The sequence below is a fragment of the Anguilla rostrata genome, chromosome 7 (genome assembly GCF_018555375.3).
Source record: "Anguilla rostrata isolate EN2019 chromosome 7, ASM1855537v3, whole genome shotgun sequence".
Classification (NCBI taxonomy): Eukaryota; Metazoa; Chordata; class Actinopteri; order Anguilliformes; family Anguillidae; genus Anguilla; species Anguilla rostrata.
Window position 1 is genome coordinate 31,213,050 of NC_057939.1, and position 15,530 is coordinate 31,228,579.

Consider the following 15,530-nt stretch of genomic DNA (forward strand, 5'->3'; position numbering starts at 1 on the left):
ACCAATATTTAGTGTTATTTGTTCAGTAAATTTTTTTTACTGTACTTATTTCCTCATTGTTATGAGATGTGACATTTAATGAAATATGTAGGCTACTCTCAAAACGCTATAAGTGCCAAAATATCTTTTAGTTTAGTTTAGTTTTAAACCAGCAGCCCTGATTCAAAATTCCATTGCAGTTGGGGACTCGAACCAACCAGGCTCACGTCTCCTTTTTCACCTTAATTAAAAAAAAAACATCTATTCATAAAACTAAAATGCTTTATTTCTTGTGGTAGCAAGACCCTAGCTCAAGAGACTGTTTTTGCCATATAACGTCGACCGATCAGAATTGAACAACCAGGACGATGACGAGAGGTTGGATACAGTTTGAATTTCATTTCATTTCACCCATAAAAAAATCCCTTCTGGGGTTATTTTGAATAAGACAACAAGCGCCCTATTTTTTATCTTTTCTTTTTGTAAGTGACATTTTGCTTCTAGAACTGCTCTACAATTTTAAGTTCCTCGGTATGCTGGCAGGACACCTAAATATAAGAAAGCATGAATACATAATAACCAATTAACATGTAAAACATTTCACTTCAAGTTTTTATTGTAACCAAAATGTATAATAATACCTTCAGTGAGGTTAGATTTTTTTATAATGACCCAATTGACTTTGGGGCAGCATTAGGCGCAGGCACAAATTCTCATAAACAAAGTCAAATGACCTGTTAAAGTGAGCCCAGATGCCAATTTTGTTTTAATGTTTGCGTGGATCGCCCGTAAATACATTGCAGGCAGAAGGTGTCTCCTTCCTCTGCAACTAGATTAGCTACACAGGAAGCTGATAATAAATTGTGTTAAAGAGAGGAACTGCCATTATTTTCTGAGGTTTATATTTATATTTATATGTTGATATTTGAGTAGCATTTATGACATTGTGAATTATAAAGGAAAATATATTTTCTGAAAAATTGCCAAAATGGGTTTGATGTCCCTATTAGGGTCTTACACAAGTTTTATGTTGCAAAGTAGGCTATTATAATATGACGAGAGTTACCGGATCCATAAAAATATTTTAATTGCTTCTATGTTGATACCAGCCCAATATTAGGTGGAATTAGGGCTTTATTTTTTCCAAACACTAATCTTCAAATCACAGAGCTAAGCATTCATCTTAAGATAGCGAATCACCCCGAAATGCAACGCTGCATGATGTCATGTACAATGCACAATGATGGAAGCTGTTCTTATGAGGAATAATTACACTCTGTTGCCCCCTACTGTCAGAATCTCACAAGCATTTCTTTCTGGTCGGCAGAACCTCTCCCACAGAGGCAAGTGCGTCAACTGAAACCCTAAACCACTGTAATCTACATTGTCACACTTCGTTTCTTCCAGAATTTGACAATATGGTTAACATGCTATAGGCTGTATATGCTGTATATGTGCTTTGCATGGTTGATATTCAGGTTGGGGGGTGGGAGGGTGAAGAAAAAATATTAAAAAATGTGTGTGCAATTGTGAACCATGCTTGAAATGAATGTGTGTATAATAAGACATTTTTGGAAAAAGTAATACTGCTCTTTGCCATTTGTTTTTTTATACAGTAGTTTAAATGACTGAATTATTTAGATGTAACACAAAATATTGTGGTATGGGATTTGAAAACTATAAATACGTGATTTGCCTGAACTGCGATCTTATAATTCTGAACTCTTGTTCAGTGTAAAATGTCAAAATTAAATTCTTGATTTAAAAAGTCATTGTGTCCTATTTGTTGGTACATGACTGGTTAGATTAGCCAGTAAGATTACTGCCTGCACATTGGCTTGTTAGAGTGAAATCAAACTGCACAACATGACTGTGTGCCGATTATGTTTTTATGAAAAACTGAAATTTCTAAAACAGCTATTAATTGGGGCATTCTGGTCGAGCATAGTAAAGCCCCATTGCACATACAGTGAGCTCCATAATGTTTTTTAGATTTGTAATCTAATTGTAATCTAATTTGTAACCAAACAGTCACGTGATTAAAGTGTATATACTCAGCTTTTAAGGGTATTTTTATACACTGGTTTCACCAAGTAGAAAGTGTAGTTCTTTTTATGCATAGCCCCTCATTTCAGGGCACCATAATGTTTGGAACATATTAATGTTATTTAAATGAAAGTAGTCATGTTTAGTCCTTAATTGCTTATCATTTGCATGCAATGACTGCTTGAAGTCTGTGACCCATATATATCACCCAGGTGCTGAGTGTCTTTTCTAGTGATGCTCTGCCAGGCCTGTACTGTCATTTTCACCTCCTGCTTGTTTCAGGGGCTAGCGGCCTTTTTCTTCAGCTTATGAAATGCTGATTCAGTTGGATTTAGATTGTGTGAATGACTTAGCAAGTCAGGAATTTTCCAGTTTTTGGTTTGACAAACATTTGTTGCTTGAGCAGTATGTTTGGGATCATTGTCTTCCTGCAGGATTAAGTGCAACACAGCTCTGGTCCTCATATTGACAAATGCCTATGGCAATAAAAAGCCTGCAATCAAGACTAAATACTGTCTTATACCTGCACGAAGGAAGCGACTGAATCCACCTGACCAATCAGAACACCTGTGAAGCCATTTGTCTTAAACATTATGGTGCCTTTAAATGGAGGGACTGCATATAAAAAGTGCTGTAATTGCTACATGGTGAAACCAAAATGCATAAAAAACTAAATTTTACTCAATGCTGAGAATCCTTACATTTTCCCCACATGTGAATTGTTAGATTACAATTTTAAATTATGTAGTACAGAGCCAAATCAAGAGAGAGTGTCTTTGTCCCAAACATTATGGACTGTAGTTACAATTATGCAACACAGTTTTCACTCTAGCCTGTGTGGAAAAAAATATGAAACAAGGTTGTGTTACATGATATTTTGCTATGAGTTCTCACTGTCTTTACAATAAAGTTTTTGTTGTTTTTATTTTCGAATGAATGTACACATGACTTTATATTTTGAGCCTGATGCTAGGCTTTTCTGGTTAAATTGAAGGCATGATTTAATTTCATGTTTTTGAATGTATGTGGATAACCTTACATGTTGTGTCTCCCACGGAGCAGATTTGCTGGTGCGTCTGGTTTCGGTTGACCTCCACACTTTCGGACCAGACGCGCTGACTGCAGTCAAGTTGATCGAGCATCAGAACGCCAGCAGCCAGGTGGGGTCAGAGGTGCGACCACAGCTGGTGGAGCGGCTACCAACACAGATGCAGGGGACACCACCTGCACCAGGTGGGAACCCCTTTACCAAGCGCCCTGTACTTTGTCACAAGATGCCTTGACATGAAAACCATTGTCAAACATGTTTTTTGCTTGTGACACTATGAATAGTGACTTGCAAAATGTATTTCACAGTTTAATGAAAACAGAATTTTTTAGCATCAGTTACATTAATTTTTCCTTAACGATGATGCATGCCTTTCCTCAGGTTTAATGCTTTATCCATATTAAAGTTTTGAATAGATTAAAAAGTATTCCATAATGCATCTCGTTTTCTACTGACTTGAATCATGCAAAAGCAATTTCCATCATGATTTGATTAGAATATCTCAACTCACTAACTCAGTGTTTTTCAACCCTGGTCCTGGGGACCCACTGCCCTGCATGTTTTAGATGTTTCCCTGCTCCAACACACCTGATTCAAATGAATGGGTCATTATCGGGCTTCTGCAGAGCTTGATGCTGGCCCATTCATTTGAATCAGGTGTGTTGGAGCAGGGAAACATCTAAAACATGCAGGGCAGTGGGTCCCCAGGACCAGGGTTGAAAAACACTGCACTCTCTTCAAAAAATCTGATTAGAATTTTGTTTTATACAGAAAATAATGTCTGTGGTTAACGTAAGCCTATGTGAATCTTGAAGTCGTTCGGTGTTTTAAAGTAAGTTGCTAACAATTTGTCACTTAAATCAGCCAACCACCACCGCCTGAGCTTAACCTTAACCTAGCGCAAAGCCCCTAGTGGTCGGCATGCCGGCGTACCGACATTACTGAACTCAGACATTCAGTGCTACTGCAACCAAAGTATGAGTTAAAAACAGAAACGCTTTGTTTTAGTTTCATTAGTAGACGATACACGACAGCTATGCCGAATAGGGAGTTTCGCAGCACCACCATTGTCGCTCTGGTCGTGCATTTAGCAGGCACCCCCTCCTTGCAGTCTCATCTGCAACTACACCCCCCACCCATGACATAATGGACAATATTGTCCATCTGGGCATTCATTAAAATATTCTTTCACCACTCAAAAATCGTATTCTTTCATAGCAACAAGATTAACCTGACAATAGCCCTAAGATATGCCTCAGTGAAAACGCTGCTCACTGAATAACAAAATAAACGAGAAAAACTTTTTAAAAATGATACCATGTTATTCTACAGTCAATATCTGGGGTCTAAATATTGAATAAATACACAACCTTACCATTGGTTTTAAGTGTAAAGATGTCCCTTTTGAGACTGAGTGGTCATATATTGTCTTGGACGATCCGTTTGTGAAATATACGCGCATTTGTGATGCCTGGGTACGTTCCAAAATAGCTGTGCGTAATACCACACGTGTTGTTTACGGCGTTGTCGCAGGCTTTCGTGCCTGGGTGCATTTTGTGCAGGTGAAGAGTCAGGACTCCACTGCTGCATTTGTTACAAAAAAACCTTTTACTTTGGTAAGGTAAATACCTGGGGTAAGCAGAATAGCTTAACACTGCCACCACCTTTTGTGAACTGGTATGGTTCGGTGTCTGAGGCATCCACCACACAACAACAGACAGTTACAAAAAATATACAATCTTTATTAAATATTCTCATTTAAATACATATTTATTGGTCTTGGTTAGAATGTGCTGCAGTAGAGACAAAAAGCATGGAATCCCTATCTTATGCACCAAGATACACACCACTACAAACAGGCTATAGTTCCCCACAGCACACTTCACCTAGAGGACTAATTACACTGGTCAAATCCGCTCCACTACAACTAGGCTATAGTTCCACATAGCACACGTGAAATAGATGGCCGAGAAGTACACTTAGTCAAATACACTTCACTCGGCTTTAACACTTTTACATGCCTGCACAGCAAAAAGGCATAGAACAGGATTCCTAACAATTAGCCCCATTACATTTCCTCTCCACTAAACCTCCCCACTTCGCCCTTTTTCAAACCTAAACACTATACACAAAAGGACTAGGACAGAAAATGAGACAAGACTATTCACAATAATAAACTCTAAACACAGAGTGATAAGTCTTAAAAACGTAACCCGCCCGGCTGGCGAGACCCTCCCCTTGGGTCTGTGTTCTTGGCACTGTCCGACTCCCCGAGGCAAACAATAGTTGAGGTCGGCAGTACGGACAGCACACAGTGGGACGCCGAGCGCAGATACACAAAACTGGAGAACAGAGGCAGGTGCTTACACTCCTAAGTCCCCAGCCCTCACTACCTAAAGGAGGCAAGTAACCTCCCCTCCTGGTGCTGGAACAGCTCCCCTGTCTGACTGTCTTCACAGCCGGCAGCACTAAAAGCTGCGAGCCGCACCCTCCTTGCCAAGCGTGCACGAACCCACAAAATGAGACACGGCTGCCCAGCTCACATGACCAGAGTTTCTCTCTACCTTTTATTACCTCAGTCCTTCACACCTGTTGTCAATTTCTCCCATCAATTTACCAAAGCAGTCCACCCCCCACAATTGCGCTCCCAGTTCCGCCTCTCATAGGTGTGGACACTTAGTTGTCCATTCACACTACAATACATTCTGATGATAAAAATATGTTTTCAGTACAGCGTTTATTAGTGTGGTTGCCTTTGGCAACCACCTAGAACTCCATAGCAACCACCTAGCAACAACCTAGCAACCGCCTAGAACTCCATAGCAACCACCTAGCAACACCATAGCAACCGCCTAGAACTCCATAGCAACCACCTAGCAACATCCTAGCAAACACCTGGAACCCAAAAGCAACCACCTAGCAACACCCTAGCAACCACCTAGAACTCCATAGCAACCACCTAGCAACACCCTAGCAACGGCCTAGAACTCCATAGCAACCACCTAGCAACACCATAGCAACCACCTAGCAACATCCTAGCAACCACTTCGAATACCCTAGCAACCCCCTAGCAACACCCTAGCAACGGCCTAGAACTCCATAGCAACCGCCTAGCAACACCCTAGCAACCACCTAGAAATCCATAGCAACCACCTAGCAACACCCTAGCAACCGCCTAGAACTCCATAGCAACCACCTAGCAACACCCTAGCAACCACCTAGAACTCCATAACAACCACCTAGCAACACACTAGCAACGGCCTAGAACTCCATAGCAACCACCTAGCAACACCCTAGCAACGGCCTAGAACTCCATAGCAACCGCCTAGAACTCCATAGCAACCACCTAGAAACATCCTAGCAACCACTTAGAATACCCTAGCAACCCCCTAGCAACACCCTAGCAACCACCTAGAACTCCATAGCAACCACCTAGCAACACCCTTGCAACCGCCTAGAACTCCAAAGCAACCACCTAGCAACACCCTAGCAACACCCTAGCAACCACCTAGAACTCCATAGCAACCACCTAACAACACACTAGCAAACACCTGGAACACCATAGCAAATGCCTGGCAACACCCTAGCAACTGGCTATAACGCCATAGCAACCACCTAGCAACACCATAGTAACCACCTAGAACACCATAGCAACCACTTAGCAACACCCTAGCAACCACCTGGAATACCATAGCAACCACCTAGCAACACCCTAGCAACAATCTGGAACACCATAACAACAGCCTAGCAACACCCCAGCAACCACATGGAACACCATAGCAACGACCTAGCAACACCCTAGCAACCACCTGGAACACCATAACAACCGCCTAGCAACACCCTAGCAACCACCTGGAACACCATAGCAACCACCTAGCAACACCCTAGCAACAATCTGGAACACCATAACTGCCTAGCAACACCCTAGCAACCACATGGAACACCATAGCAACGACCTAGCAACACCCTAGCAAACACCTAGAACTCCATAGCAACCACCTAGCAACACCCTAGCAACGCCCTAGCAACACCCTAGCAACCACCTAGAACTCCATAGCAACCACCTAGCAACAACCTAGCAACCGCCTGGAACTCCATAGCAACCACCTAGCAACACCATAGCAACCGCCTAGAACTCCATAGCAACCACCTAGCAACATCCTAGCAAACACCTGGAACCCAAAAGCAACCACCTAGCAACACCCTAGCAACCACCTAGAACTCCATAGCAACCACCTAGCAACACCCTAGCAACCGCCTAGAACTCCATAGCAACCACCTAGCAACACCATAGCAACCACCTAGCAACATCCTAGCAACCACTGAAATCTAGCACCCTAACTGCAACCCCCTAGCAACACCCTAGCAACGGCCTAGAACTCCATAGCAACCGCCTAGCAACACCCTAGCAACCACCTAGAACTCCATAGCAACCACCTAGCAACACCCTAGCAACCGCCTAGAACTCCATAGCAACCACCTAGCAACACCCTAGCAACCACCTAGAACTCCATAACAACCACCTAGCAACACACTAGCAACGGCCTAGAACTCCATAGCAACCACCTAGCAACACCATAGCAACCACCTAGAACTCCATAGCAACCACTTAGCAACATCCTAGCAACCACTTCGAATACCCTAGCAACACCCTAGCAACCACCTAGAACTCCATAGCAACCACCTAGCAACACCCTAGCAACCGCCTAGAACTCCATAGCAACCACCTAGCAACACCATAGCAACCGCCTAGAACTCCATAGCAACCACCTAGCAACACCCTAGCAGCCACCTAGAACTCCATAGCAACCACCTAGCAACACCCTAGCAACGGCCTAGAACTCCATAGCAACCACCTAAAACTCCATAGCAACCACCTAGCAACATCCTAGCAACCACTTCGAATACCCTAGCAACCCCCTAGCAACACCCTAGCAACCACCTAGAACTCCATAGCAACCACCTAGCAACACCCTAGCAACCGCCTAGAACTCCATAGCAACCACCTAGCAACACCATAGCAACCGCCTAGAACTCCATAGCAACCACCTAGCAACACCCTAGCAACCACCTAGAACTCCATAGCAACCACCTAGCAACACCATAGCAACGGCCTAGAACTCCATAGCAACCACCTAGCAACACCATAGCAACCGCCTAGAATTCCATAGCAACCACCTAGCAACACCCTAGCAACCACCTAAAACACCCTAGTAATGGCCTAGAACTCCATAGCAACCACCTAACAACACACTAGCAACCACCTATAACCCCATAGCAACCGCCTAGCAACACCCTAGCAACCACCTAGAACTCCATAGCAACCACCTAGCAACACCCTAGCAACCGCCTATAACTCCATAGCAAATGCCTAGCAACACCCTAGCAACCGGCTATAACTCCATAGCAACCACCTAGCAACACCCTAGCAACCACCTGGAACACCATAACAACTGCCTAGCAACCCCCTAGCAACCGCCTAGAACTCCATAGCAACCACCTGAAACTCCATAGAACCACCTAGCAACACCCTAGCAACTGCCTCAGACATCATAGCAACTACCTACCACTGTTCACTCCGTTCAGCACAAAGTCGACTTTGCGTTGGCGGCAACCACACTTCACAATTTCTGCAGGAATTGTCTAGTTATTATTATTCTTTCCACCCATTTTTTGGAACGCTACTGCTCCCAGAATTTTCGCTACACATACACGTGCAATATGTCAAATCGAGCAGCTTGATCGGGAATGGTGTGCTATTACTTTGTGAAAAGTTTCGCTGCACGGTTTTTGAGAAATATGACTTTTTTGGGGCAATTATTCCCATAAAGAATGAATGGGGACTGTGACGTCATTCATATGTGAATGATGAAGTTACAGCATTGGTCGGCTTTGTACATGTGATGCATTCCGCTCTACGTTTTTCACCTGGTTTATCTATTGGGTATTCAGAACCCAGAAACGGCGCATATCTCTTTTTTCGTCGTAATTACTGAGAACACACATTCGTAAACCTCAAATGCTTTATACCACGATGTAGATAAGACCTTGACGAAGACATACATGTACGGACTGTGTTGTTCAAACGAGGTTTCCTGGCGACTTAGCCACCAGAAAGGATATAGCTGAATGCAGAAGTGAACGCAATATAACGGTATTCCAAATGCAAAATTACAAATAAAAAAACGCTGTCAGCTAGGTATATCAACAAACATATGGCTTAGGCATACCCAGAAGTCCTCACTAATAATAGTATTTCACAAAATATTACTCAAATTCGTTGACGACGTTTCGTCAGGTGCAGCGTCTTTGAATGCTAGTGCTAACAAAGAGTGAATGCATTTAATGCGATGATGAGAACTTTCGGTTGACCTAAAACCGATATTCCAAAACCAAAATTAGACGTGTTATACATGGTTAGAAAGCTTATGCTCTCACCTACTGAATAAATGAATTCTCAATCAAGCCAGACTGTACTAAAAAGTGCAACAACGCCGTCAACAACACGTGTGCAGCAGCTTCTGGTCCGGTCTTACTCGAGAAAACCATGTCATCTTGTAATACCACACGTTGCTTTGGGTGTTGTCAAACTTTGTAGTACAATCTAGCTTGATCTACACTTCATCGATCCAATAGGTGACAGAATAAGCTTTCTAACTATGTATAATATGTCAAATTTTACTTTTGTAATACCGTTTTATATCTCGTCGTATTCGAAAGGTTCATCTCATTAAAGATGCATTACGCATTCTTTCTAGCAGTGACAGCAACGTTTTCTCACCCCAACGCGTTTGCTACAGTACACAACTCCGCTTGTCTGTTGATATACCCCTCGTTACAACAGAAGCTAGTACTACTGGCTACCAGCCAATACTTATTCACAGAAGCTGTATTTAAAATGAGTTCAAATTTTTAACACATATTTCTCGCCTCATTTTCGTTCTTGGAAATTCGACTCGGCTAACACGTAATAGGCTACTATCCTCTGTCTATGAGTTGGTCTCTAAGGTAACAGATTAAACTCTGAATTACTGCCCAATTAAGTGTTTTTAGTTGTATGTTCCATGGTTACAATGAGCTGAAACTCACTCAAAACCATAAGTCAATCAAATGAATCTCCCTAGCAATGTCTTGCTTTTTAAAATGGTGCGATCATGCTGTGTAGACATAGGGTTTTTCCAAGGTCTTCTGAACATGCCAGCTAGCATTATGATTCGCCGTCACTCGTCACCGCATACAGTGACCAAAACACCGAGATCTCAAGTTTTGATGAACAGATAATTTAGCTCTGAATATGTGTCGCAAATCAACTCGTTGCCGTTATGTTATAGCACGTACACAATACTCGGTGTCTGCTACATACTACAGAAACTGTTCACTCTACTCAGCACAAAGTCGACTTTGCGTTGGCGGCAACCACACTTCACAATTTCTACAGGAATTGTCTAGTTTGAAAATACCATCGCAGTAATGAAGAAATGAGCAGCAGGTAGCAAACTGCTAAAATAAAAGTTTAGTTAAATGGCTATTTAGCTTAAGCTAACTGTTTAGTTGGCTCAAGTGCTGTGTGAGCAAAGGTGTAACCGATTTAGCCAACAAACCTGCTGATGGCTAGGCTACTTCCAAAAGTATATATAAATACCATACATGACAACACTCAAATAATGCAGTCTCCCTGAATGTTTTCTCCTCCCGAATTTGGCCAATATTATTTGGATTTTGATCTTTTTTCCCATCTCTATTGTGTGATTTGCTCAGAAGTCAGCACCAAGTTTCGCGTTTTTGACATATCAAGTTTTCATTGAAACTGGGACTTTGAATAAACTGAATAGAGCAGCTATATAACAACTGCATGAAATGTAGCTGTTTTGTGTGCTTGCCACTGTGCGTTGTCTGTGGAATTGATAAGGGGTAGAACAACAGTGTGTAGGCTAGGTACTTAAAAGCGCACACCAAGGAGAAGGGAAGGAGAAACGTGCTGAATTTGTTATGATCGAAGAAATTACTTTTTTAAAAATATTGCTCTTTGTATTTCTTCAACTACTTTCCATTCCTTTTGCGTTTTGTCATGCACATTTTAGCGCTTTTCTCAGTGTTTCTATTATATGCCTCGATACATTTTTCCTTAACCTATATAACAAAACTGCTATTATTTATAAATACAAACATTGAAAGTTTTTGCAACTTTTTATTTCAGGCTGATCAAAAAAGAGGTGCATAGCATGGCTTGCAACTCCAATTGATTGAGTTATGTTTTTTATTTCAAGAAAATAGTTTTGTAATATATGATTTCATAATCTTCATCAAATTGGGTTGTTACCGGTATATAAATCAATGCTGTAATGCTGCATACATCTGATTCCTCTGCCAGCTCATGTGCAGGAGCTTGTCTTCACAAAATACAACTTTGGTAAATTTGAGGAAGAGCATAATAGCTCAAGATGTATTCCCCCCCATTGTTTTTTTTTCCTTTCTTGCTGCTATTGCTGAGCATTTTGGAGTTTTTTTTTTTTACCTTATGTACTTACTGTTTGGGGGTTTAGGCCTGGTGTTTGCTCTTTTGGCTCTGTTTCTTGCCTTGCTACTCTGTACAGTGTCTTGGAAAAAAAAAAATTGAGGGAAGCTTTTTGAGGTTTTATTTAATTTATCCAAGCTTATGCAATCAAACAAACAGCTAAAGTGGGACTTTAACAAAACATGTTAGCCTTACATTCTGTAGTTTATTTCATTAAAAAACTACAGAATGTACTGTTTACTAAAAACAAGACCAGGTTAAAACCTAGTATATGGCTGGACCTAACACACGTGATCCGGCTGACCAATGGTGTGACTTCATAACTCGGCCGACGAATGGGGTAACTTCATCACTCACTCAGTCATTCACTCAGTCAGTCACAGACATTCGCGTTTGTAGGGCTGGCCCCGCTGTTGCGGTCCAGCCAAAAACAAATTTATAGTATACAGTAGTACATAATATCTGTGGTTCAGAGAAGAAAATGACGCGACTGTGCAGATGGGCCCCGTCACATGATGAATCTGTGAAGCTACTATTGTTGTCTCATGACTTTCAAATCTCATCAGTTTTGCTCTTAACCAGTGAGGGACTAGTGCGCCTATTCAACGCAATCAGAATAGTGATATTTGTCCTTATTTTTTCATATTCTGTTCAGCCTATAAAAATTTTGAATCCAGGAAAAATGTTAAATTTTATTGCCTGGTTCTGTTGATTGTCATAATGTGAGCTTTTAGTACATAAATCGTGCTGGAGTGAGTTCGATTAATTTCTGTAACACTCATAGGAAATACATCAATAATTCTGACTTATCGGTAATTCTATTTCCGGGCTGTGGCAGCCATCTGGTGGTGGTGCCGCCACATTTGCAAGTATCAAATTGAATAGAACCGCGTGACCACATTTCCCCTCTAGTTTTTGTACAGTTCATTGCATGGAATGGAAAAAGTTGTATTTGCTTGTGAGATTTCCTTTGCTGAACACATGGAATTAGTACCTCAAGCTGCCGAAACATGTTCCTGACTAGTGACATTTTGACACAGGTTAACTACTGCCAGAATTAAATACACAAATGGATGTACAGAATGAGGTGAAAACATAACCCCTGTCAGTTCTGTTGGCGGAGGTAATGATGGCTCACTCCTTCATAAAATATAATCCAAGCACTGCCAGCAGTTTATTTTTGTATCTCTTCCCTGACTTGCAAACGACTTAAAGCCTACTTTGTGAGAAACGTCTTGTAGGATATGTGTAGTGCTTAGATTTTGGCCTTAGAGAGGGAAACAGTGAATAAGAATGTGGCCTGGCCTCCCCATCACAAGCATCAAAGCAAATGTGATTGGGGCAATTTTAAATTCCACTGATACCCTAATCTAGGCTGACAATATATGGGTCTCACCTCCTCAGAAGAGACAAACTGTATGACACGGGACACCATATTGGGGGTTGGAGACCCTGCATGCCTAACATTTCCCATAACTTTTAGTTTGAATGCAATCTTTAGGTAGGCCAGTCCTTGCCATAAATTAGTCTGACCCCCCTTCCCTTCTCTCCTAAACCTTAACCCAGCATCACCCAATCAGGGCAAACATCCTCAAGCCATGCTCGGTAAGGTATTTAAGATTGCCACAAGAAAAAGTGCGGGGTTGCGTTTGGTTTCGGGGCCTGGAAGAAGAGTTTTCCGCTTTATTTTGGTGGTGGTTCCGAGGTTGTGTGTTTTTAGCTGGTTTCCTTGTGGCGCTTATACTGGAAGTGGGTGATACTTTGGCAAGGTCTGGCTTATCCATCTCTCTCTCTGTCTCAGTCTCTCTCTCTTTTCTGGTATTTCTAGATTAGCTGTTTAATGTTTTATATTATGTCTTCTGTTGGGTAATTTAGAAGTAGAGTGCCTGCATTCAAAAAAGAATGTATGTTTTCAATTCATTAATATAATTGACTGCTTCAACCTGATATAGAGCTTGTTTTGACTTGTTGGTTGATTCCACCAGTGCACTGTAGACTGACCTATCAATGAATTTGGCGATTTAATTGATAATTCTAATTTTAAACATAATTATTAAATTAAATCTAATAAAATATATATTACATGTAGGTTAAGTAAGGGGTTCTAGCACGCACTATCGCTTGATTCAGTATTCAGAGTGCGGAACATTTTAGCAAGGGCATTGACTGTTGGAACTGCTGGATTCAGAAAATATATATTCTTAATTAATCCTTGCTTGTCCGACAGTCTGAAATTTCTGAAATGCAGGCTGCTGTGAATTTGTCTACTGATTTTTCTTAATATTTTAATTGTGGAAATATGGACAAAAGAAATGTTTGGGTGAAGGTGACCTTTAAATCCTTTAATTCTATACAATTTCAGTACCCCTACAGACAAGAGGATTTAGATGTTCTTGCCTTCATTGCTAACACTTTTCAAGGGTTGCAGCAGCCCTAGAAAGTGAAGGTTTCATCCTGATGGAGAACCCACCTGAATGAAAATTGGACCAATTTTATATGCACATCTCTGTTTGCTGGAGAATTCTGTTCTGTGAGAATTGTATTCTGTGTCTCAGCAAGTCCAGAAGCTGCTGAAATTTTTTTTTTTTAATGTGGGAATTTGCGGTGAGAAGGATAGAAATTTCAAGTTAATGGATTTCTGAGCTAGTCATAGCCAAAGGTCAGTGGCACTTGAAGAGGTTTTGTATTGCTATGAGGATACGGAATCCAGCAGGTGGCAATATGGTTCAATTTAAGTGATAGGTGGAACTTGTCCTGAAGCCCCTGGTGTTGGTCTTATCATTTTGATCTGATACATTTTTGCCTTTTTTTTCCCCCTTAAAGCACCGAGAAATCCAGTTCAGTCTCCTCCTCCTGGAATTGTGGAAATTGATGGAGAGAAGTTTGCAACTCAGTGGTAAGTTGCCACCGTACTGCTATTATACGTATGAAATGTACAGATGCTGTACACTCAGTGGCCACTTTATCAGGTACACCTATCTAGTATCGGGTAGGAACGCCTTTTGCCTCATGAACAGCCTGAATTATTTCTAGCATGGATTCATCAAATTGTGGGAAACATTCATTCTGCATTTTGGTCTATTCTGCCCCCATAGCATCACAAAGTTCTGCAGATTTCAGCGGTCCTGCAGATTTCAACCACACATTCATGCTGCGGACCCGCACCCTCCCACCCCACAGCATTGCCATCACTGCCATCACTGGATGTTTTTCGTTTATTGCACAATTCTCTGTACACTCTCTGTACACAGAGACTACAGTGCTTGAAAATCCCAGTAGGGCAGCTATTTCAGAGATGCTGGAACCACCATGGTCAACAATACCACCGAGGTCAAAATTGCTTTGATCGCGCATCTTGCCCATTTTAATGTTTTGTTATGCAACAGCTAAGACATGTCTGCATACTTTATGCATTGAGTCGCAGACACGTGTTTTGCTGTTTGGAGGAGCTGCCTATTTGCATGAAGGAGCAGGTTTACCTAATAAAGTGGCCACAGTGTCTACAGTTAAATGCAGAAGTATTTGGACAGTTTCTGTTGTTTGGGCTCTATACTCTAGCACATTGGATTTGAAATAAAACAATGAATATATGAGGTTAAAATGCTGACTCTTAATTTGAAGTTGTGTACATCCATATTCAGTCAGCCATGCAGGAATTACAACTCCTTTTTTATATATCCCCCCCCCCCCCCCCATTTTAGGAAAGCAAAAATAATTGGACAAATGGCTGCTCAGCTGTTTCTTGACCAGTTGTGTCGTTTTGTCATTATTTAGCCGCAAGAAATCTAGCAAAAGATCTAGATTTGATTCTAGGTGTGGAATTTGCATTTACAGTCTGTTGCTGGTGTCTTTTATCATGCGGACCAAATGAGTGGTGATACTGGTAAAGCAAGCCATCATGAGGCATAAAAATCATAATAAATTGATCAGACAAATAGCCAA

General features: G+C 41.5%; 1 protein-coding gene across 3 annotated transcripts in view; it reads left to right on the plus strand.

Moving 5' to 3' along the window:
- Positions 1 to 15,530, plus strand: part of arid2 (AT-rich interactive domain 2) — a 193,523-nt gene that overhangs the window by 85,076 nt on the left and 92,917 nt on the right. For all 3 annotated transcript variants that reach the window (XM_064341949.1, XM_064341950.1, XM_064341947.1), the window contains exons 11-12: positions 3,088 to 3,258; positions 14,412 to 14,484. In XM_064341949.1, coding sequence (XP_064198019.1) covers positions 3,088 to 3,258; positions 14,412 to 14,484 — 244 coding nt within the window. The remainder of the gene's footprint in view (positions 1 to 3,087; positions 3,259 to 14,411; positions 14,485 to 15,530) is intronic.